This window comes from Diceros bicornis, chromosome 3 (assembly GCF_020826845.1).
Source record: "Diceros bicornis minor isolate mBicDic1 chromosome 3, mDicBic1.mat.cur, whole genome shotgun sequence".
NCBI classification, from domain to species: Eukaryota; Metazoa; Chordata; class Mammalia; order Perissodactyla; family Rhinocerotidae; genus Diceros; species Diceros bicornis.
In genome coordinates, this window is record NC_080742.1 from 48,292,994 (window position 1) to 48,318,301 (window position 25,308).

A 25,308-nucleotide genomic window follows, 5' to 3' on the forward strand; every position below is an offset into this window, starting at 1 on the left:
GCTCTCACTAATGGTGCTAAAGCATGTGAAACAGTAATGGGTAGTAAAAGAATGGAGGCCAGAGCCATGTATTCCTGTGGGTCTCAAACATTGCTGCACATTGATACCACCTGGGCATCTTTAAGAACTGATGCCTGGCTCTCACTCTATACATTTTAATTTAATTAGTATGAGGTATGACCTGGGCACTGGGGTTTTTACAAACTCCTGGGAGACTAATATGCAGCAAAGTTTGAGAAGCATTGCTCTATTCTGATTCTTTCAAATTTCAAAAACTTAAAACAAAAGTTATTATGGATGCCTTGGGTACTCCAGACCTTGCAGCAATATGCACTTCTAGAGCTCCTCAAAGCTTCACGTTGCCCTGGGCTGGTGGGCCAATGTGCTGGTATAATAATTTCCCATATACTTAGTGTTTCATAAAGTTTTGACTGAAGGTTCTCTAAATGAAATTTTTATTTCCAAACAGGCCAAAGCAGGTTGGTGAGGTAGTATCCCACTGCTGCTTCTAGGTACTACTCACTATTCCGTGTTGCTAACAGCTGTCTTCAAAGCGAGGGCAAGTAAAATCTAATTGAGGTAAATGCCAGAGGCCACCGCAACTGAGAGTAAAATCACCACAGCACTGCTGGGTGACAACCAAGACTTGTCCAACTACATTGTAAGAGCAGTTTCACAAAAGATCCATTAAAGGGACCATTAGTCAAAAAAAATTATAAACTGTTGACATTATCTAGACGTAACAAAGCCAATGAATGTTAAAATTTAACAAAATTTTAAAAGATAAGCATAAGTGGTCTAACAGAATAGAAAACAACACTACTTACATTTTTGAGATTGTTCACATATATTATTCAATCATATTCTCAAAACAATGTGTTGATGAGCCTCTGAAGTAGGCAATTTGACTTCCGTTTACAGGCAAGAAAACTGAAGTTCAGAAAGGGCTTCACGACTATTCAGTGAGGGAGCTAAGCAGCAAAATCTTTTGATTTCAAATGCCCATTCTAACATACTATAAATTCTAACTCATCAATTCATTAAAGTCAATTTGAGTTAAATAGCCTCTGACATTCTTCAATTGGTTTAACTTATCTGCTTAGATTCCTGGTCATTTCATGGAAAGCAAATAATTTACTTTGGCTGAACAGAGAGCAAGAGAAAATAAAAGTGTCTAAGAAAACCTAAACAAGGCATAACTCTCAAGGTTAGTTTATTTTTTTTAAGTTGGATTTACTTTTTAAAAAATGCCATTGAAAATTATTCATTTAAAACTGTGCTGCCAGGGTGAAAATTTAGAATTTTGTGAGAAAAACTAGAAAATGACAAGACAAATATTATGTAAAGTAGCACTAGGCAACTGGATTGCTAATCACTTTTACTGGGATAGTGGTAAAGATCTGCAGCCCAAGAAACAATGATATTAAATTTTTTTAATCATGAAATTAAATAGCAAGTAGAAAAAAGACATCATATGTTTTTCCACAAGCACAAATCTTTGACTAACTTGTGTATGTGATCACGCAAAAATGGTAAAAATGGCAAATTTTTTAACTGCTTATTAAAGTAAATTCATAAAAAGAAAAGCATGTAATTCTGTACAGAGCTAGAAAGAACAGAAACATAATTCTCAGGAAAATCATAGAATAAAGAAAGATAATTAGGGAACTCAAACAAACACACTACATGATCTTGCTCTCTCCTATTTCTCCAACTTCTTCCCCCATATAACTTGGTGACCCCACCCCCCACACACACCTTCTTCCTGGTCTTGCTGTTCCCTAGGCCTGGAATGCTCTTCCCACATAGCTACATGGCTCACCTCTTTACTTCCCTTAGCTCTTTTCTCAAAAATTTCCTTCTCAGTGAAGCCTTCCCTGATCATCCCATCAAGTTTCAATATTCCTCATATTTCATATACCCTCTTCTCTACTTTGTTTCTTCTTAGCATTTAATCACTCCCTGACCTACAATTATTTATTTATCTTGTCTATTAGATGTAAGTTCCGTGAGGACAGGGATTTTCGTTGGGTCACGGCTATATACCTAGTACCTGGGAAAGCAGCTGGCATAGAGTAGGTGCCCAATAAATATTTGTTTGAAGAATTGAATGAATCTTCTGTTATGAGATGAAATGATTATTAAAATAAATAAAGATGGAAAAACATGCAGAAGACACAAGAAAGGTAAGCTGGGAATGTGTTACTTGACTTGGTAAAAGGAATAAATAACATACAGCTTATGCTAATAAGAATTTTCAGATGGCAGAGGAAAGCAAAGGCTCTTTGTTTTGGAAAAGTGAAGTAGCCACCTCTAAATGTAGGTTTAATAAAATGCTTAGTAATGTCAAAAAATTTTTTTTAAACTATAGTTCTTCTATTCTATTATCTAGAGGATAACATACATAGCTAAGGAGAGGAAGTTAATTCTTTCTTTAAGAATATTATAGAGGGCCAGCCCGGTGGCGCAAGCAGTTAAGCGCACGCGCTCTGCTGAGGCAGCCCAGGGTTCGCCGATTTGGATCCCAGGCGCGCACCGACGCACCACTTGTCAGGCCATGCTGTGGCGGCGTCCCATATAAAGTGGAGGAAGATTGGCATGGATGTTAGCCCAGGGCCAATCTTCCTCAACATAAAGAGGATTGGAAGATGTTAGCTCAGGGCCAATCTTCCTCACACACACACAAAAGAATATTATAGAAGAGATGTTTTAAGAGAATACAAGAGCATAAGAAAACAGAATCTGTTTAAAAGCCCAGAACTTAAAAATCTATGCAAAAGGTGTCATGATTGTTCTATACCTATAAAAAACAATACTTACATTTGACTTCAAATAATTCAAAAAGTTCAAAAAAGATCCAAAGAGAAACTTTTCAGAGAATATTTTATCTGTATAACCTCTATTAATAGGTAACCTTCTCTCCATATACAAAAATGAGGAGAGTTAAAGAATACTTTTAATAGACATTTCCAAATTGGTTCTCAAAGGCGATCAAATCATTTCTCCCTACAAAATTTCTTCTGGCTTTGAGGGGGAAAAAAGGTGAAACAAATTGCAAATATCATTAAAATTGATCATGAAAAATTGTAATTTCTCTCATGTAATTTTATAATCCCAGATATTTATTTCATTATGTCACAGATGAAACTCTTTATCTTAGCTTTAGCTTTTATTTTTTACAGCTGCCCTGTTTAGTAAAAGTGACAATTTAAATAAAGGAACAATTTATCTATTCATAGAATTTACACAGCTCTGTACTCAGACTACTTTATAAGTCTAAAGGAGTCTGGTTATGACCCAAGGCACTTACAAATTTATTTGCAAAAATAATAAAATAAGTTGAAGCTCTAAAACAATCTATACCTTAAATGTCTGCATCATACAATTTTTGACATTAATTACAAAAAGCATTTTGGAGTAAACCCCAAAAGAAAGTCATACACATTCCTTTGCAATTTATAAGATATAAATATTTTTAAATGTCATAAAATACCTGAACAACTTCATACTCTTTAATCCAATCAGTTTATGTTTATAATTTATTCTAGTCAATGAAAGAAAAATGCTACATATATTCATTTAGCTATTCATTGCAGTGTTATCTATAATAGCAAAAAGTTAGAAACAAATTATTTAACATATTAAGGAAATGGTTAAGTAAATGATGGAATATCAACTCAATGTGGTATTACGTAGCCATTAAAATAACTGGACTTACTAGGAGAACTTGGGAAAATATTTGACAATGTTAACTGAAGAAAAGCAAAATATCAAAAAAAATTAAATAGAGCATAACTATGAAAAACATACACACATATGGAAAAAAACTGTAATATGATAACTCTTTAAGTACTGGAATTAGAAGAGAATAACCCTCTACACAGTTTACTATTGTGTCGTTACACTGTTTTTCAACAAAACAAGAAAAGAAGGAAGAAATTGCTCAGTCTATATTATAAATTTCTTTACCATCAATTCACTCATTCATGCATCCAACTACTATTTATTCAGCATCTATTATATGCCAGACATTGTTGTAGGTGCTGCGGTTACAATGGCCAACCAGACAAAGACCCTGCTCTCACAGAGCTTACACTGTAGTACGAAAATTAAGTCAACAGGAGAATTTTAGACAGTGGAAAAGGCAGTGAAGAAAATAAGAATAATGGGAAAGAGTAAGCAGGGTGGTAGGGGAGAAAGTCTACTTTAGATGGGTGGCCTGGGAAGACCTCTTTGAGGAAGGGATATTTGAGCTGAGATTTGAATGATGAAAAAGCACTGGCTACACAACGATGTGGAGGGACAGAGTTCAAGCTAGCACTTTTTCATCATTCAAATCTCAGCTCAAATATCCCAAACCACTAGTTCAAAGCCCCTAAGGCAGAAACAGCCCAGTATGTGGAAGGGCTAGAAGTGAGGGTGACAGTGGTCTTCAAGTGAGGTCAAAGTGGTAGGCAAGATGTCATATCACTAGGGCCGCCTATGCCATCGTACAGAGCTTGGATTTCGTTCTGACTGCAATGGGCAGCCATTGACAGGTACACAGGTAAACTATTTGCATACTTTTTTAGCATTTTTTTATTAACAGAAGTCACATTTGTGTAACACAAAATATCGGCCATGAAGTTGTGTCTTGGGTTAGAAAAAACAGCACTGTAACAATCCACAGCCTGGACCAGTAATTTGCAAGGCAGATAAGAGGAAAGCAAAGCTGCCAAAGAAACACAGAATAAGGACCTGGCAGTTAAAGGGCTGCACTCTGAGCAAGGACATAAACGAAGGCTAAGATTTAGAAATCTGGGTCCTGAAGCGGGAAGTAGACTTTCCAGAAAAGAAAAGAGCAGCCTGGGGCACAGAGAAAAACGCAGTATGGACCAAAACGATTTATTTATAGGCACGGTGGTTAGGAGTCTATTACCAGTTTCCTCAAGTAAAGAACAGTCAAATCTTTAGCTTTTGTTGTGTGCATAGTAAATGATACAATTCTCCTTATCAAGATAGATTCAGTCACTCTCAATAACTTCTTTTGTCATCTTAAGTTTCAAGTTAAAAAAAAAATCCCTGCAAGAATTGCAACATATGGATGCTGCTGGACCTGGTGAATCCTGCACGATAATTAAAGATGCTCACAATCAGACAGATCAAAAACAGGTAAGCAACATCTATTACAAAACTATCTATAAAAGCTTATTTCTTGCTCTGTGTGCAATGTGCTACAAATACTCCTAAAATGTGGGGCATAGTGCTCAATAACAAGTAACAATAAATAACAACTTCCTTAACTACAGCAAAAATTTGTAAGGCCTCCTTAGTAAAAAATCTGGAACACAATAATTTACAAACAAGTGTTTTTGCCTCATAAGACCAATAAGTCTGAAATATCTTGCTTCTCTGTGTTGAAAAATATTTTCTTTTATTTTACCTAGAAATAGACTAAGACTTTGTTTTCTTCTAAAGTTGGCTAAGCCAGAATTCTGAGACTACCGTCTTTCCTCTTTAAACCTAATGTTCATGTGTGTCCATTGTACCAATGTGATATTCTAGCTTTTTGGTTAATATGTCATTTTCCTCTGAGTCATCTAATATTTCCCAATATTTTATTTTGTCCTCCATGAGTATGAAGTTCCATATCAAGAATGCCAGTTACAATTCATGCAATGCTAACTTTGGTCAGAAGGAAATGCTTATTTTTGGCCTGAATGTTTTATCATCTGTATTGGGAAAGGAAAATTTGTTCCTCAAATAGCATTTTAGAATCTGAAAATAATGGAGCTTCTCAAAATGATACTAAAATCATCTAAGCCTTTTTATGAAACTGGCAGATAGGAGTTTTTTCCCCTAAATTTCCTTAATAAGTATGGACAACTTTTAAAATAAAAGCATAAGCATTATAAATTTCTAATTGCAGATATAAAAGTCCAATAGCCAATTCTCTCAAGTTTGCTACTTTTGAGTTTAAAATGACCATTTCTGCATTTCTCAAAGCACTTTTGTAACTATCAGCAACTTTGTTTCTCCTCGACTAAATGCTTTTCTTATAAAGTCACAAAATCAGATTCACAAAATAAATGTTCCATCTCAAGACTTACGACATTTATCTTCTGCAATATCTCAAAATACTACCTTAAATGTTTTGAAATATTTATAAATAACTATTTTTTAAATATTTAACTGAAATATACCTCTTATAATTACTCAGATTTGTGCAACAGTTAGAAAGCTAGTAATGTGCTGTTTCATCAATATGTCACTATATGATAGAAATTTATTAACTTTTTCAAAACCAATAATCGGTTTTAAATAAATTATTTTCCAACAGGAATTGCATCTTTTTATTGTTCTTTTTCTTTTCTCATCTAATAAGTTAGTACTAAACCACTGATAAAATTGAAACAAATCACATTTTTTGTCATTTTTTAAAAATATAATCACAGGTCTCTTCGAATTTTGTCATAATCATTTAAATTTATTTAAATACCTTGGCATCTTTGAACTACAAACAATGCTGAAAATGCAATAAAACTACAGCAACGATATGAAACTTCACTTTCTTTAGATTCAATCTATGTAAACTGTATTTTGTTTGATTTTTCATTTAAATATTCCATATAATTAATTCAATACTCTAAAATTCTCAGGGTACTTATTTTGTATTACTAAGTTAGAAGACTTAAAATATATGTAGTTATTATTTTCAATTCATTTTCACGACTTAAAACTTTGTACTCTTGAATCCCCTAAGTCAAAATAATGAAATGCAATGTTATAAAAATAAACCACTTAATATATACCAGGACCAAAACTAGTAGGCAAAATCCAAAGGATCTATAGTTTACAAGTATTGCTTTTATTATTGACTTACCTGTTGCAAACAGTTGTAACCATATACAAATAAGAAATATAAGTTCAATTTATTCTATTTTCACGTTAATTTGGAATTGAGACAACAGGTATTAAAACAACATTCTAAAGAATCCTGACTGTAATGGTGATATAAATGTCAGATAATAGAGTTAGAGCACTGTACTTCAGGGCTACAGAAATGACAAAAAAATTGTTAAACTGACTGTTAGTATTATGTAACATATGTATCCTTTTGTGTTTGACACTACACTCAAACTAAACACGTTTATCTCAAATTGCGAAAATTCAAACTATAAGTTTCAAAAACTTATAGTTTTATGAAAGAGCTGATCAATCACAGGACCATTCAAATAGCAAGCTAGCTAATAAAAACTTATCAAGAATACAATTATTGTGTAGCTAATAAAACAAATTAAATAGTTCTTAATTGATTAACAATCAGCCTTTATGTGGTGCTTTAAAGTATACCAAAAGCTTTTCACTTACTTGTCTCATGATCTCACAAATGCCCAAGTCAAAAGAATTGTGGGCAGTAATAAAGAATTGGGATGTCACTAGACAAGGCTTTTTATTAGATAGTTAGCAAAAATTATAAGCACTCATAATCTGCAACCATAACTTAATTAGGGAACTTTTATAGAACGAGGGAGTGGTATTTCAACAACTATTTTAAAAGAAAGGAGGAAAGTTGGTTACATTGTTCCAAGTATAGATAATTGTTTTAAAACGTGGAAGAAGAGTGAGTCATATTGGTGGTGGTGGTGGGGAAAGGGACAAAAAAATAGCAATTAAATTTGCTCTGGAAGAGGAGAGAGAATGGAAAAGTACAAGGAAATAGATAAGTATAGATTGTATAATAAAATCTTGAAGTAGTAGAGAATCATTTGCGGATTTAAGAAAAAGAGCTCATGGGCCGGCCCCGTGGCTTAGTGGTTAAGTGCGCGCGCTCCGCTACTGGCGGCCCGGGTTCGGATCCCGGGCGCACACCGACGCACCGCTTCTCTGGCCATGCTGAGGCAGCATCCCACATACAGCAACTAGAAGGATGTGCAACTACGACATACAACTATCTACTGGGGCTTTGGGGGGAACAAAAGGAGGAGGATTGGCAATAGATGTTAGCTCAGAGCCGGTCTTCCTCAGCAAAAAGAGGAGGATTAGCACGGATGTTAGCTCAGGGCTGATCTTCCTCACAAAAAAAAGAAAAAGAAAAAGAAAAAGAGCTCTTATAGCTGAAATGGTAGATGATGAAAATAGCATTAGAAGCAACATTTAAGAATGACTATAGAATTGAAGCATAATTGTAAAGAAATACTTTCTGTTTTCCTTTCAGCTATTCAGTTTATTTTTTTAAAGGAAATAAACATTTAAGAAAATAAAATTGCATTTTTATTATTAATTTTAAAAATTAATAGATTATTTCACTGTTTTATTTTTCTTATTGGTATTTTCATTTTGATTCTTGTTATGGTCATAATCTACTCATTCTTCTCTTAGCTTATTTAATGATTTTTTTAAATGTTTATTCCATTATTCTCCTTCTCTAATTGCATTTTACTTTCAAATTATGACTTCTAAATAGCCCTCAATCTGTAGGTGGTTTGAAAATCTAGGTTCAAAAAATACACACTAAATGAAACACAATATGCTTAAAAGAATTAACAATACATAAATAAAGCTATTAATTCTGAAATTAAGACCCTTAAAAGTCAAAAGCTGGGCCAGCCCTGTGACATAGTGATTAAGTCTGGTGCACTCTGCTTCAGTAGCCCAGGTTCACAGGTTCGGATCCTGGGCGTGGACATACACCACTCGTCAAGCGATGCTGTGGCGGTGACCCACATACAAAATAGAGGAAGATTGGCACAGATGTTAGCTCAGGGATAATCTTCCTCAAGCAAAAAATAAAAGAGGAAGATTGGCAACGGATGTTAGCTCAGGGAGAATCTTTCTCACACACAAAAGTCAAAAGCAGCAATTCTACATTGTGATTTTACTTTCCAAACATCTGTATTGACATGGAATTATACAGTCATTAAAAAGTTTGAAAACATAACATTAAGTTAAGCCATGTCAGTACAATATTAAAATAATCAAGTGAAAGGTGGGGAAAATCAGGCAAATATACTACTGTCAAACGTGTCTCTCCAATATAATACCTCAGTTGAACCCAATCTTTCTTTAAAAATCACCCTATTTAGTCAATATGAGAATGCACTGTCTGGTCAAAATTAAAATTACAGGGCCTTATAAATATGCCTCTCTGGTGTGGGATGTTGATAGTTGGGGAGGCTGGGGGGTGGTCAGAGGGTATATGGGAACTCTCTGTACTTCCTGCTCAATTTTGCTGTGAATCTAAAACTGCTCTAAAAAATCAAGTATATTAATTTAAAAAAAACACAGGGCCAAGCAAATAATAAAACTGGTCAAAATACAATTCTAGAAATTTGGGTTGTTATTCAACAATAACAAGACCATGGCAAGAGATACATGTTCTGAAATGTGTGGAAATGTTAAAGCTAAGGTAATTTTTTACCTTCTGAAAGAATTCTTTGCATTAAAATATAAGCTCTGGATAATTCTTAACTTTAAGAAAAGAATGGCAGATCTGTGAAGCTTCAGAGAATGCTGAAATACATTCTAGAAGAGCTCAGAAAAAAAATTTTAAATGCAAATAATTAAAACTGTTCCAAATTAATTTTAAAAAGACTTATATGAATAAGTTTTGGCTGGAAAGATAAAGAGATTTTTCTGTTACAAATAAGAGAAAAGAATAAATGTGATTAATTGTTCCAATTTAATGTATTTGTTTGCATGTGTAATTTTTGGTGACTCCAAAATGCAAACACACCAATATGTTCACCTGGCTTAATTATCTACATTCCTTAATGATAAAGAGAGATGGAAAGAAAAAAAGCGCAAAAAAGAAAGCTCTGCTTGGGTGCATCCATGAGAGAACCTCATGTACACCTCTCCCTCTTCTCCCCAGATAGGCTGAAAAAAGGAGAAAAAGGAAAGAGGCAATAAATAGACATAAATATGGAAGCAACCTAAATGTCCATCAGTGGATGAATGGATAAAGAAAATGTGGTATGTGTATATACATAGCGGAATATTATTCAGCCATAAAAAAGAAGAAAATCCTGTCATTTGCAACTACATGAGGGCATTATGCTAAGTGAAATAAATCAGACAGAGAAAGACAAATACTGTATGATCTCACTTAACATGTGGAATCTAAACAAACAAAAAACACAAACTCATAGATTCAGAGAATAGATTGGTGGTTGCCAGAGGCAGGGGTTGGGGGTGGGGAATAGGCGAAGGTGGTCAACAGGTACCAACTTCCAATTATACAACAAGTCAGTCCCGGGGATGTTAATGTACAGCTTGGTGACTATAGTTTATAATACTGCATCGTATATTCGAAAGTTGCTAAGAGAATAGATCTTAAAAGTTCTCATCACAAGAAAAAAAATTTGTAACTGTGTATGGTGACGGATGTTAACTAGACCTGTGGTGATCATTTCACAATATGTACATACACTGAGTCCTTAGGTTGTACACCTGAAACTAATGTTATTTGTCAATTATATCTCAGTTTTTTTAAAAAGACATAAATAAAAGAAGAGAAGAAATTGGCAAGAGACCCAAGGAAAGGAAAAATAAAGGGCCAATTGCTTTCTTCTTTCTTGGCACTGGCAGTAACAGAGAAAGAGGCAAGGAGAAAAAAAATGAATATTCCTTAAAAGTCATGTTTCTTGTCCCTTCTCCTTCCCCAACCCTCATCATCACTGGCTTAAAGTTGCATATTCCATCTTCCTACTGGGTGATACAGTCTGGAGAGAGGCTGGTATGGTAAGGGAATGGTAGGGATACAGGTGGAACAAGAAACGCACTTAGAGTTCCATCAAATAAAGGAACTCTAAATGTGTTTTCGCACAGTCATAAACTAAACCTACATTCTACAGGACTCTGCTTCAGAAACATTGTGGCATTAAAAGGCTTTTGTGGGTCACCCTGGAATGGACAAGCACTTTAACACTGTTTCTGCAATGTATAAATAAATTACATTTTGTTATAATTTATATATAAATGCAATATAATAAATATAATTCATGTATAAATTTAACTTAAAAATCCATTTATAACTTGAGAATTGTATATACAGTCATGCGTCACTTAACGACAGGGATACGTTTTGAGAAATGTGTCGTTGGGCAATTTTGTCATCGTGTGATCATAGAGTGTACTTACACAAACCTAGTACAGCCTACTACACACCTAGGCTATATGGAACTAATCTTATGGGACCGTATACGTGGTCTGCCACTGACCAAAACATTGTTATGTAGTATGTGACTGTATATTTAAGAACTATAGCTAAGATATCTATTTTCTCCACAAGAAGCCAGTGTCAGCTAAAGAGCCCAGAACAATAATATGCTCAAGTAGGAATCAGGACCATGAAGACAGAAAACAAATGTTTTTAATTCAGCAGAACGGGGTAACAATGAAAAATACTGCTTTAGGAAGGAAAGCCAAGACTACCCTACAAAGAGAGAATGCAATCTACCTGTAGAGATAAGGACCTTAGACTAGAAATATTTTAGAGTGCATTGGATAAAGGGAATTCACACTACAGAAGAGTGGTAAACAAGACTAAGCTATATTCTGTACTTACTCCATGCACCTATCTTGCTTTTTATAGTTCATTCTTCTCTAAACCCTCATCTGTGACTTTTTTGTTACCATAAACAGGAGTTGCCCAAGTGTTAGGGTCGTGAATGTTGAATAACTGTAGGAGTGTAGGCGATAAGGAAGGTTCCTTTAATGAGGTTATAGCCCTAAGACACATTGCCAACCCCTCAAGTGGCAGCCAAAATGGAATATGGAAGATATGTGAGAATCTAATAGATACAATATATTCAAGTAGACTTTCCTCTTGTTTTGGTAATTTATTCCTATAAAATATTTCTGTAAAATGGCTTCTATTTTATTGCAGAGTACACACCTTACTCTGTTAAATGCATACACGGACACATACTCATACCGTCTCTTTTTCACATACACATGCACAAATACAACTGAACTTCAATATTTCACATTTTTAACTGCAGGACCTATATTTTTCCCCCTAGTTCCCAATATGTCCACCTAAACAGCAAGTAGGGAAAGTGGAAAAGGAATTAAAATTCATTCCTACATTTCCTGTAGTGGTAGTTTGGGAGCGATTATGGCTACAATGACCCATATGATCTGGTTCATTGCCTCTGTGCCTATTTTCACCTATTAATGCCAAAACAGAAAACTGATCTCTAGGATACCAGCATATCTAATTAAATGACTTTCTACCTGTAATTTAGTCCCATTCAGTCACATAATTTTCACTGAAGAAACTGAAGTATGTGTTTAGACTCTGACTGTATGTTTTAAGTAGTAGCATAATCTCCCTGCTAATGGCAAACATTACCACCTCTTTTATGCCTTCCTAAAGGACTTTTAAGAATTGTCACACTACTTTCAAAAAGAAAAAAACTGAAAGTGATCATTAAGCTGGAAAATTTCATCATCATTCTTTTTTGACCTACTATCTCCTAGATTCTCTGAACAGAAACAATGGCAACTGTTTTCACCATCAACTTTCTATTTCACAATGAATAATCTCATTCTTCTCACTTTTGCATTTTCTCTATAGAGACCATAGAGACAACTGGAACCAAATATGCCAAAAGGAGCTACCATTGTCATCACAATTTATAGGAAGAAGTAAACAGAGAATGGATTTTGTTTTACCCCTAATACATATGTTTGCTTGGGGCAAAGAAGTGGCTTTTTGCTTCCCAATCTATGGGAATTCCTTATTCCTTGTCACGTATGGATAATAAATGAGGAGTTAAGGGTGATCCAACAGCTCTTTCTTCCATGCCACTACAATACTATTTACTAAAGTTAGAAGTTATAGAGTTGTAAGTACATAGAAAAATGTGATAGCATCAGCAATCCTCTAATTTGAAGAGTTTTTTATTTCTTACCATGTCTTTTCCACCTATGACCTCTTATTGACATGCTGGTTACTGCATTTCTTGATATTCTAGAGGAAGTTGGTGTGATTTCAACTTGAATACACCTTGTACCCTCCTTATTAGATTTCATGGCACCTTGAGGCAATGAAGCCTTTATTGCATTAGCAACCTAAGAAGGAAACATATACTTTAAGATTGATATTAACAGATGTATTATTATGCCCTTAAATAAAACAAGATGCTAAATTTTAACAGGTTTTAAAAAAGAATACTTTCTCCAGGGTATTTCATAAGATGATGCATAAATCCTCTAGAATAAGGAGTAAGAGCTCAGAAGGAAACTTATGGTTAAAAATAATACATAAGTGACAAAATTAAAAATTCCAAAATATTAAATTATATTTCCAAATGCCTAATGCTAACTAATAAATGCAGCTCTAGTATGTTAAGGAGAACATTCTTAGAAGTTAAAAAGACTATTACTCAGGTATCTAAAAATTTAGCCTAATGAAATTTTCAAATTTTATTATATACACATTTTCAAGTACAAAATTTTCCTAGTATAACAGAAGCATGAATCACTGAGTATTAATGACATATTAATGCACCATGAATGGCTACTTCTCAATTTATAGTTCTAAATTGAGAAATTTTAAATTATAAAATTTACATAAGTGAGGCACCTACCAGCAATGGCTCTGGATATAATTCTAGCTGGGCTCTGTATATAATATCATCCAATGCTTTTTGAGCTAGATCCCATTCTCCATTATAACTGTAAAATTAAATGAAGAAAGTATAATTATCTTTAGTTAACTCTATATAATTAAACGAAATATAATGAGAAACTGTTTATCTTTACTGACGAAAATAATAGATCATATTAGCACATTGCTTAGCATTCCACCCTCCTTAAAAAAATATTTTTAAATCTTTGAATTCTTTTCAATTGTATCTGAAATCCTATTAATAACAAAGAAAATTTTATAGATGTACATTTCTTCTCTAAAGAACATTCCTATTTATAGAACAGATATCAAAAAAGCTAGGCAATTTCAAAGCATTTTATACTTTTTTTTTTTTACAAAACAAGTCAGAGCATAATAAATTATATACCTTAGAATAATGTTCAGAACACTTGATGGTCAAATTACTCCCACGGTTTTTAATGAGAATCTACAACTACTGTGGCTTGCAGTATCCTAAGTAGTTACTTCTTTGTATTCTGAGAGTCATTTAGAAGTGTACATGATTTATGTCACAAATATCAGAGAGATATTGGGAAAAAAGTGTGTGTGTATATTATTTTTCAAAGATATGGCCAAACTCTTCCTAAAAATTGGCTAAGTGATGAAAATGGACAGAGAAATAATGGCTTGGTCATCTGCCAACAAAATAAAGAAGTGTGAGTTACATCAAGAGTACAAGTGAGGCCTAAAAAAATGGAAAGAGCATTGCTCCCACCCTAAAAACAAGGTAAAGCCAGGTAATTTACAAAATCATAACTGTTCATGACTCCAGCAAGGAGCTATGGTCATAGGTCAACCAAGTAGCCTAAAACGTGAGAGCAGACAGGTGCCTCTAAGGAGAGATAGGCCACAATGCAAGTGGACAAGAAGAATTCAGCTAAACTTTTTAACAAATTACTAAAAGCCAAGTGTGGGCCAGCAGGAGAGTATAGAATCTCTGGGAGTAGATACAAGGGGAGCTCATATGCACTCACAAGTTCTACTTCACAAACCTTTAGGCACTCACAAGAAGAATGGGGCAAGGCAGGGGACCAGAGCAACCAAAGAAAGCTGCCCTTGGTAGTGCAAGCCTGAAGAAGAGTGGCCACCCGAGCAGGAAAGGCATGAAAATCCAGCCAGACCTTCTCTCACCTGGAACAGAAGTTTTAAAGCCTGTGGGGAAGGAGCAGCAAACCCTTTCACCCTGAGGGAAGAGATGAAGACAGATTGTGGCTGTGTGGGGAAAGAAAAAGAAAAAGAAACTTCTTCCTGTCAGGGAGGATCAGAAAATGGCCTTATGCTGAGACCAGTAGAGGTCTCTTACCACTGGAGGAGGGACAGGACCCCTAAGAAGCTGCCCCCACCCATACTCCCCTGAGATGCAGGGACATAGGAGCTGCTTAGAACTGAGGCCAGACCAGGACAACAGAGAACACCACTTCCTCTTCCCCTGCCCTGCCCCAACCAGGCTGATACACATCTAGAAACAAGCAACAGCACTCTACCGCTGGAGGAGGGGCAAGAACACGGAGAGAGACTCCCTCTGAGGTGCAGACACACAGGGAAAGCTGAAAGCTGAGGATGAAGCAAGAGTATTAAGAAAAACCCTCCAGCGATCCAGCTCCCACCCTAAGTATCAGGTAACATGAGAGGAATTTGAAATAGGTAGTGCCGTGAAGGTAACCATAGCAACAACAAAATCCAATCCCAGCTCACTCCTGCCTATAATAACTCCACTAACAGCCTAGAAGAAAAAAGGCATGCCCATTTCCAGGCATAAATAATATTTACCTCAGTCTCTACTGTCCTATCCGTGAACAAAATGATGATCAATCAAATATTACAAGGCTCACAAAAAGCAAGAAGAAAACAACCCACTGTCAAGAGACAAGGAACAATAGAACCAAATTCAGAGATGACTTAGATATTGTAGTTATCATGGAAATTAAAATAACTATGATTAATATATCAAAGGCTCTAGCAGAAAAGATGAACAACATGTATGAACAGATGGAGATTTCAGCAGAGAGATGGGAACTACAAGAGAGAGTCAAATGAAAAGGCTAGACATAAAACATGGTGACAGAGATGAAGAACCCCTTCAGTGGGCTCATTAGTAGACTCACACAGTCAAGGAAAGAATGATTGAAACTGAAGATAGATCAACAGAAATTACTCAATCTGAAACAAAAAGCAAAAAAAAGAGAAAATAAAATGGATCAGCGCATCCAAGAGCTGTGGAATAATATTAACAGTTTAACACAGGAATCAACAAACTTTTTCTTACACAGCTAGATAAATATATTAGGCTTGTGGGCCATATAGTCTCTATCTATCACAACTGCTCAACTCTGTCACTGTAGCACAAAAGCAGCCATAGACAATATGTACACAAATGCATGTGACTGTGTTTCAATAAAACTTTAAAAAAATCGGCAGCAGGCCAGACTTGGCCCAAAGATCATAAATTCTGTCTTCAGTCAAGAAGTTTATAATCTACTAGGGAAAATTAAAATATGAAGTGAATATAATGCAGAGTATAGTAAGATTTCTGTAGTAAGAGAATTACAAAGTAAAAGATAGGGTTCAAAGAAAAATACTAGTATCTAAAGCATTAAGACTGAGCATCAATATTAGAAATTAATAGCAAATTAATAATAATCTATTTGTGATCAAAGAGGCTCTAAGATGTTTTTTGAGAGAAAATTTCTAGAAATGGAAAAGATATTCATTGGAGAAAAAAAGCTATTTGGAAATTACAGAAAAAAAAAAAGTAATGGAGAAAGGAATGTGAGTATATTTAGTTCCTTGAATTAAAGAAAGACGATGAAGTGTTTTAGTTGATTACAAATTCTTCAGAATGTTAAAAGGTATGTTTTAAATAGTAAAACTATCTTGATTAATATTCTTTCACAAAAATATTCTGATTTTTTATCTATTGAGATTATAATGTAATAACAATAAAACAGACTATAATTTTCCAAAGAAACCAAAGGTTTACTTTATGTATATGAAATAAACTTACAAGGCAAAATAAATCCCTGTTAACATCTGTACCATGAATCCTGAAGAAACCGGTATCCTGCTACTTATACCTTTGTATTTTCTTACATGTTGCCGGGGATATCCACAAACACAGATTCTAGAAAGACCAAAATAAATACATTTGTTAAATTGGTAAAAATGTAGGTAATTTATTTTTTAGCATTTATAAGTCTAGAATGTACTAGGTATGCTCTCATAACAAACCTAACAGCTATGAAATAAAGAATCTTTCCAAACAAAATATATGTCTGTAACATTTTCCTGAGTAAGTTAGACTGGGAAAAAATGTATAAAGCTAGAGGTGTGTTAATATATAGTAAGTGAATCAGATTCTCAGAGTTGGTTCACTAATTTTGGTCAATTCAATTATTAATAACTTTCAGTTACTGTAAAACCTATTACATGGAACTCGGCACCATTTATCATAAATAAATCTGTGGCATGAACTTCTATTCCTGACAAAGTTCTTGTCACAAACTGTAGGCTCCAAAAAAATACTCTAAAATTAGACTCAAACCTCATACAGTACACCTTAATAAATTTCAGATAGATTGAAATTTTTAATGTTAAAAAACCATAAGAGAAATAAAACATAAGCAAATAGTTATATATTCTTTGCATGCCTAAACATGACACTAAAGGTAGAATCCTAAAGAAAGGTCAATATATTTTACTAACTCTTTTAAAGAAACTACTATAAAGAAAATTGAAATGTAAAGAAGTATTTATTATAGTGAAGAATATTTAAAGAGTACTAAAATTAAGGAGTATTTATTATAGTGAATAGGAAACCACCTAAAAATCCAACACAGGGGACCAATTATATAAATCATTCAGAGAATACTATGAAACAATTAAACAGGACATTCTGAAAATCTATTTAAACGACAGAGGAAAAAACTGCACAAAATGACACATGCAGCCTAATCCCATTTTATAATAAACAAATAGGTGAATGGTGTATGTCACTGCAAAAAGATCATATACAAAGTCATAGAGTTATCTCTGAGCTATGGGATTACTGACATTTTTTTCTTTATATTTACATGTATTTTCTAAATTTTCTATGATCAACAGGTGCTGCTTTTAAAATAAACAGTAACTTGCTATTTTTATTTATTTATATGTTTTTCCCCCCAAAGCCCCAGTAGATAGTTGTATGTCATAGTTGCACATTCTTCTAGTTGCTGTATGTGGGACGCGGCCTCAGTATGGCCGGAGAAGCGGTGCGTCGGTGCACGCCCGGGATCCGAACCCGGGTCGCCAGCAGCGGAGCGCACGCACTTAACCGCTAAGCCACGGGGCCAGCCCCGAACTTGCTATTTTTAATAAAACTGGAAATATCTGTTTTCTCATAAATTTTGTGGTTGCTATAATACAACCCTTACTTAACATAGTGCTAGTCAATAGACTGTAATTCTTTACCCCTTCCACCCATGCAATTACTACTTGAAACTTAATATTTTCTCTACTCAATAAATCAAAGCCTTCACTTAAACATGCCCAAGTATACCATAAATCATTTCAAAAATATCTCCCTGAGGATATCATTAATTCAATGCAACTTTAAAGAATAAATATAAATTCATTTGATATTGAGTGGATCTTAGAACTCTTTAGAATCAAGAGTAAAAGGGAGCAGGGATACTTATGGTCTGAATGTTTGTGTCCCCTGTAATTCATGTTGAAGCCTTAATCCCCCAATATGATGGTATTTGGAGGTGGGCCCTTGTGAGTAACTAGGTTTAGATGAGGTCACAAGGACCGGGCCCCCATGATGGGATTAGTGTCCTTATAATAAGAGAAAGAAAGACTAGAGCTCGCTTTCTGCCATGTGAAGACACAGCAAGAAGACAGTCACGTGCAAGCCAGGAAGAGGGCCTTCACTAGGAACTGAATCAGCTGGCACCTTGACCGTGGATTTCCCTGCCTCCAGAACTGTGAGAAATAAATGCCTATTGTTTAAGCCACCCAGTCTATGGTATTTTGGTATAGCAGCTCGAGATGACTAAGGCAGAAACTGAGAAAAATTAGCTGTATATGAAATAAAACCAACTCAAATTTTGTTTTATATTACAAAAACTTATATCCAAACTAGATATAATATATTCTTTTTGTGTGTGTGTGTGAGGAAGATTAGCCCTGAGCTAACATCCAACGCTAACCTTCCTCTTTTTGCTGAGGAAGATCGGCCCTGGGCTAATATCCGTGCCCATCTTCCTCTACCTTATATAGGACGCCGCGAAAGCATGGCTTGATAAGCGGTGCGCTGGTGCGCGCCCAGGATCCGAACATGCAAACCCCAGCCGCCAAAGCGGAGTGCGCGCACCCAACCGCTGAGCCACCGGGCTGGCCCCTATAATATACTCTTATTATCTAAGGAAGCAGACTTAGAAAAATTTTATTTTCTTACACTTACACCTTTATGATAGGGATGGTAGTAAAGAATAGAGAACCAATATATGAAAGATAGGATTTTTCAATTATTTCATTTATTCATTCACTAAATACTTATTAAAGATTTATATTGCTGTCAGACAGTAGGGATATAGATGAAAGATGTAGTTCCCACAAGGATTCACAATCTAATCATGGATACTGTGTAGTAAACAAATATTTGCCATGAACAAGTTACAGAGGTGGCAAAAGGAGAGAGTGGTAAACTCTAGTGGAAGAAGTAGAAGGTCAGAGAAGGCTTCTCAGAAAGAGATTCCTTTGAATTGAGCCTTGAAGAAAAAGTGGTATTTTCCAGGTGAAAATATAGGAAAGGACAAAAGCATAGAGGGGTGAAACAGCATGACATAGAGGAGACTAGAGAAATTTTAGTAGGATAGAATGCCAGGACACTAGAAAATAACAGAGAAGCTAGCTAGCTAGGGGTCAGATCATGGAGTATCTTATAACCTGCTAGGCTTGATCATGTAGGAATGGGAAGCAACTAAAAGTTTTTGTTTTGTTGTTTTAAGCAAGGGAGTTACATGACAAATTGGTCTTTTGGTAGTATCACTCAGGCTATACTGGAAGAGTTCATTGCAACTGGAGAGGAGAGTATCTAAATATCCCATGAGTGAGATGAAGGGGGCCTGAACTAAAGAAGTAATTGTGGGGAGAAGGAGGAAGGGTGGAATTGGAGTCACATCTAGGAAGTATAATCATGGGGTGAGACTGAAGGAATAAGAAGAGTGTATAATTATTCCTACATGTAGTTTGAATAGCTGGCTGGATGGCAGTGTCATTAAATGAATTTGGATAAATAAGACATAGTGTTTTGGAAGATGCTGAGTTTCAGATATGTTGATTTTTAGATATATGGTATAGATGTCACTTTTGTCTGTCACGTCCTCTCCCCAGACCCCCAATGTCTTCCATTAATAGCACCTCTGTCCCTCTTACCTTTAGGAACTAGTCTTCCTCTATATCATCAAGTATAATCATGTAATTATGGTGAGGCTGCCAATAAAATTATCTGTGACAGGAGATCACTACCCTAATATCTATTTTTCCCTTTTTCCTTTTAATAATATATATAAAGCACACTCCCCCCTCACCAAACAATTTTAGCTAGAACAAGGGTTACCTGCTAAAGACCACATTTTCTAGCTTTCCTTGCATCTAAGTGTGACCATGTGACTAGTTCTGTGCAATGCTCTGTTAACTGAAGTGGTGCAACTTCTAGGTTGTACCCTCAAAAAGCAGCTGCATGCCTTCCACTCTCTCTTTCTCCATGCCAGCAGGATAGAAGGCAGATGTAATAGTAGTGATCCATCACCATACAGACAAGAGTAACACCCTAGGGAATGGCAGAATCCCAAGAACGAAGGAGCCTAAACACCTTAGAAACACAGCCAATCCACTCCCAGACCATGTAGCAGCTTGGATTTTTATGTGAAAGAAAAATAAATATCTACTTTAAGTTACCATTATTTATCTCTGTTAAAACAACTAGGGGGGCCGGCCCCATGGCTTAGCTGCTAAGTGCTCACACTCCACTACTGGCGGCCGGGGTTTGGATCCCGGGCACACACCAATGCACTGCTTGTCCAGCCATGCTGAGGCGGCGTCCCACATACAGCAACTACAAGGATGTGCAACTATGACATACAACTATCTACTAAGGGAAAAAAAGGAGGAGGACTGGCAATAGATGTTAGGTCAGGGCCGGTCTTCCTCAGCAAAAAGAGGAGGATTGGCATGGATGTTAGCTCAGGGCTGATCTTCCTCACAATAAATAAATAAATAAATAAATAAATAAAATAATAAAATAAAATAAAATAAAATAAAATAAAAATAAAACAGCTAGGCCAATATTTAAACTGATACAGTCTTCTTCCAATAACACTACCCAGCATGGCCCCAGAGGGGTTTGTAGAAGCCTCAGGCTGGCAAAGTCAGAGCCTTTTGCTGGATTGTTTTTCATAGCGAAGCTAGGAGAGATGTTCTTTCTTCTGAGTTCACTAAAGGTAGAAAATGTCAGCTTTTAGCTGCCTGTGGTCACTGTTCTTACCACATGGAAGAAGCCTATCATCAAAAAGAAAGTATAATGCCAACAGATGAAGAAGACGAGATGAGAGAAATGGGAGAGAATACCCTGACACATTTGAGCCTCTGGATCTAGTTGACCCTGAGGCCAATTCCATCCCTGCTCTTCCCAGGTACAGAAAGCCAATACATTTTCCCTTTGGTATAATCTAGTTTCACGTAGATATCAATTAGTTGCAACAGAAAGAGTTCTAACTTTTACAAGGCATCTATGGGACATCTTGATAGAGATGGTTACTGGATTGGATATACAGGTTTAGAAATAAGGAAAGAATTATAGGGTTCAGGAAAGAGGATATAGTCAGAAAAATAAGCTGTTATACAATTTTTTTAAACAACTTTGTCATAGCTCTAGGATGGTCAATCAACTTTTAAATTTACTTTAGGTAAGAACTAGAGAAACAATTCTCTCAAACACCAACACACTTGAAAGATCCACAAGGAAAATAAGACTCCAGGTTCTCTCATTTTCTCTACTAGCTACTCACAAGGAAATTAGCAGTCATCTATTAGAGGCTGAACTAAAACCGTTATTCAGAAATGCAAAGGGTTGGTGTCTTAGTACGTTCAGCTGCTATAACAAAATACAACAGACTGAGTAGCTTATAAACAACAGAAATTTATTTGTCATAGTTCTGGAGTCTGGAAGCACAAGATCAGGGTGCCAGCACAGTTGGGTGAGGGCCCTCTGCAGGGGTGCAGACTTCTCATTGTGCCCTCACATGGCAGAAGCAGTGAGGGAGCTCTGTGGTCTCTTGGCCAAGAACACTAATCCCATTCGTGAGGGCTCCACCCTTATGACCTAAGCACCTCGCAAAGGCCCCACCTCCTAATACCATGACATCGGGCACTTAGATTTCAACATATAAATTTTGAGGGGACACAAACATTCAGACGATAACGTTCGTTTTTCATAACTACTAAAACTACTCAAACTGTAGCAACTGACTGAAGGAATTTTACATTTATCGATGAAAGATTTTTAAAAAGTAAAAACTGAATTATTTCCTTTAATCATAATTGTACATAATGGATCATAACTCTGAAGTGAAAGAGATCATCTATCATTCATTCATTCAACAAATAGTTATGAAGTTTCTACTGTATGCGAGGCACTTCTCTAAACTCTGAGGATAGGCAGTGAACAAAGCGTCAAAGTTCCTGACCTCATGAAGTTCTAGCAGTTGACTAGTTGATTTGTTCCAACTGAACAAACAAGGTAATTACAGTGTTATAAACGCTAAAAGAAAATAAACTGGGGTAGGAAGATGTTACTTTAGAAAAAATAGTCATGGAAGCCCTCTCCAAGGAGGTAACATTTGAGATGAGATCCAAAATAAGCTAGTCCTATCCAGTTGCATCGTGAACTGATAATGCTATCTCTTTACCCTCTTTTCTCCACTCCTTTCTTTTAATAATTAAGAATTCTCTGATTTATTCTTCAGTTCTCTGATCTCTCTATTCAAGGATATTCTTTTCTCATAGATCATTCACTGAATTTAAATAAAATGCAGAACAAAACAAAAACAATCAAAAAAGCTACATGCCACACGGATGCCTGACTCCTCTGTTCATCAGAGGACTATCCTAAAGTTATCTGATTTCCCTTTACAAAAATTCCAAAAAATAAGGACCCAACCTTAAAAAAGAGCAGCTGAGTGGTATCATTCCTATTTCTGTATTAAATTTACTCTGTGGTCATATATAGTTATCTCCCAAATTCATAAACTGTGTTAAAATAAAAATCCTTTTGGAAGGCATGTTTTGTCAAAACATATCTGGGAGAAGTTCTAAGTATCAATTTGTAAGTGAGGAAAATTCTTGTCATGATTCTCATTTTCTATTGAGAGACATTGTCTCATTCTTAGACTGAAAGTAAACTTTTGAGATTATTGTCAATATATTCTGAGTTACAAACCACAAAATCATTACAAGGCCCACTTCCAGTGAGGCTAACTGGAGAGAGCATTTATTCATGAATATACCAGAACCCAAAGTACAAAAGTAAATAGATTAAATACTATCATCTGACAAGTGAGTAGAAGCTAGCCAGAAAAAGGGAAACAATTGTTTTTCTAATTTTTAATTTGAGAAATATTTAAAATTTGGTCCAGTTCTATTTCCTATCCATCTGGATAAGATATAGACTATGAAATAAAACTAAACAATTTCAAAACCTCTTCCTTTTCTGCTCTGCTTTTTAAGTAGTGAAGAGAGGGAAGGTGAGGAGAAGGCCAGGAGAGCAGAAAAAGAGGAAGTAAGGGAGAAAAGAGAAAATGGAAGAATTGCCATACAATAACGAGCACTTTTCTGTTCTCATGCATCTGCTCTTTGAAATTCGGAGCCTAATAAAGGCTGCTTTCCTCAAGAGAATACCACAGAAAAATAGTGCTCAAGTTGTCAGAGAAGAGATTATTTTAATTGGGTTGTGAAGGATGGAGAAGATTTAGACAGGTAAAAAGAAGTTTACAAATAAAATAATAAGCAATGAAAAGTCAACTGTACGTTCTTTCAACAAGGAATGACGTAGTATAAGATATGCTCTAGAACTGTTGGTAATAGCAAACAGGCGAGAAAAGAGAAAGAGATGCTATGAATCCATAGTGAATGTGTGTGCTCATCATTAGGGTACAATACATAATAGCTGTCATCTATTGGATGATAACAAAGTGGAATACACAGTGTTAAGTGCTTCATATATATATACATATTCATATATATATATATTTTTATCAGTCAGAACAATTAATCTGCAAAATGGTTTATTTACACAAAAATGTCCTTAATAGACAGAAAATAGGAAGAAATCTGTCTCAGTGGTCAGGAAGGCTGATTTAGGAGTGAGGAGAGGGGCAGAGTTTCATTATGGATACACAGGAACAAATACACTGATCGAGAATCCATAGCAGTATATATCCAAGTCAGTTAGCTAGGTGACTCACCCAGTGAACAAAATCAGGAGAGTCACTTAGACAATGGAAGAGAATTTAACTTTAGCTTAGTACAGTTTCATCATTAATATTTATATTTCACATCAAAAGACAAGATCTGTTAAACAGATCTTGTATTAAAAGAGACGTTCAAGAGTCAAAAAAGAAAGAAAATTATTTGCCCCAATTTAGAGGACTTTGGTATATATTAGCAAAACATTCATAGTATTGGTGGGTATATTCCTTTTAGGAGGGCCATATATAATGTTTAGTACTAGCAGAAAATAAAAACTGTTGACTAAAACTCATTCAGTCTAGCTCTTGCCTCCTTTCAGATCTCTTCTTCAAGAGGTCCATGCATACTATGTAGGAGGAAAACAGGCCACCAAGCTGGCCATCAGTCTGAATCAGGAAAGTAAAACTTATATAGTAACTGAACAGATTTTTGCTCAGCAGAACGGATTTGTATGTACGGGTGGAGGGTGGGAAGTGTCCAATATTGTTTTAATTACTTCCATAATTCATTGCGATCAGAAGGTTGAAAAAAGAATGGGACACATTTGTCACTGAATCTAGCTCAGATATTCCATGAAATTTTTATGGTCCTATTTATGTATCCTTCCTCCTAGATAACCCAGTCAATCATTCTGGAATAATCATCATCAACCAAGTTGAGCAGCAATCTAAAACAACCGCCATATGGCCAAAAGGATTGGATTAGCCATAACAAAAGTGATCACTTTATTCTTCAGGAAAACCTGCACTAGGACTAAGATCATCAGGAAGGTTTTATACTTTAACTCTCATAGCCATTTATAACTTACTTATCCCCACAGTTCTATAACCAATGTTCTTGCCATAGATATGGACTAGTCTTTGCTTGATTAGAAACAAGTGCTTTCTAATTCTTCTCTATTCATCTTAAAAACTTACAAAACATCTTAATCAGAGTATTTGATAAATTATTAAGGGAACCAAGAGTTAAGAGAAATGAATAACTAGATTTTAAACCATTGAGAATACAGTAATGGAGAATTTAAAACAAAAAAAACAAAAGCAAACTAAAAAGACAGGAAAGATAAATTTGATGGAGTTCCTCTCATATCATGTTCTGTGGCTTAAGAGTTACTTAAATAGCTTAAGTCTTTTGAATTACTTAGATCTCTTGCCTCCCTC

General features: G+C 35.4%; 1 protein-coding gene and 2 long non-coding RNA genes across 5 annotated transcripts in view; 2 read left to right on the plus strand and 1 right to left on the minus strand.

Moving 5' to 3' along the window:
* Positions 1-25,308, plus strand: part of LOC131395204 (uncharacterized) — a 123,382-nt gene that overhangs the window by 75,855 nt on the left and 22,219 nt on the right. The window lies entirely within an intron of this gene.
* The window catches only part of HYCC1 (hyccin PI4KA lipid kinase complex subunit 1), a 95,597-nt gene that overhangs the window by 7,288 nt on the left and 63,001 nt on the right, over positions 1-25,308 (minus strand). For both annotated transcript variants that reach the window (XM_058527085.1, XM_058527094.1), the window contains exons 8-10: positions 16,644-16,760; positions 13,578-13,665; positions 12,900-13,059 (exon numbers count right to left, since the gene is read on the minus strand). In XM_058527085.1, coding sequence (XP_058383068.1) covers positions 12,900-13,059; positions 13,578-13,665; positions 16,644-16,760 — 365 coding nt within the window. The remainder of the gene's footprint in view (positions 1-12,899; positions 13,060-13,577; positions 13,666-16,643; positions 16,761-25,308) is intronic.
* LOC131395222 (uncharacterized) lies at positions 1,125-12,712 on the plus strand. 2 transcript variants are annotated; one of them, XR_009216306.1, is made up of 3 exons: positions 1,125-1,207; positions 5,040-5,151; positions 12,563-12,712. It is a non-coding gene; the product is annotated as an uncharacterized LOC131395222 (long non-coding RNA). The 2 variants fall into 2 exon arrangements; XR_009216307.1 differs by lacking the exon at positions 12,563-12,712 and adding an exon at positions 9,854-10,025.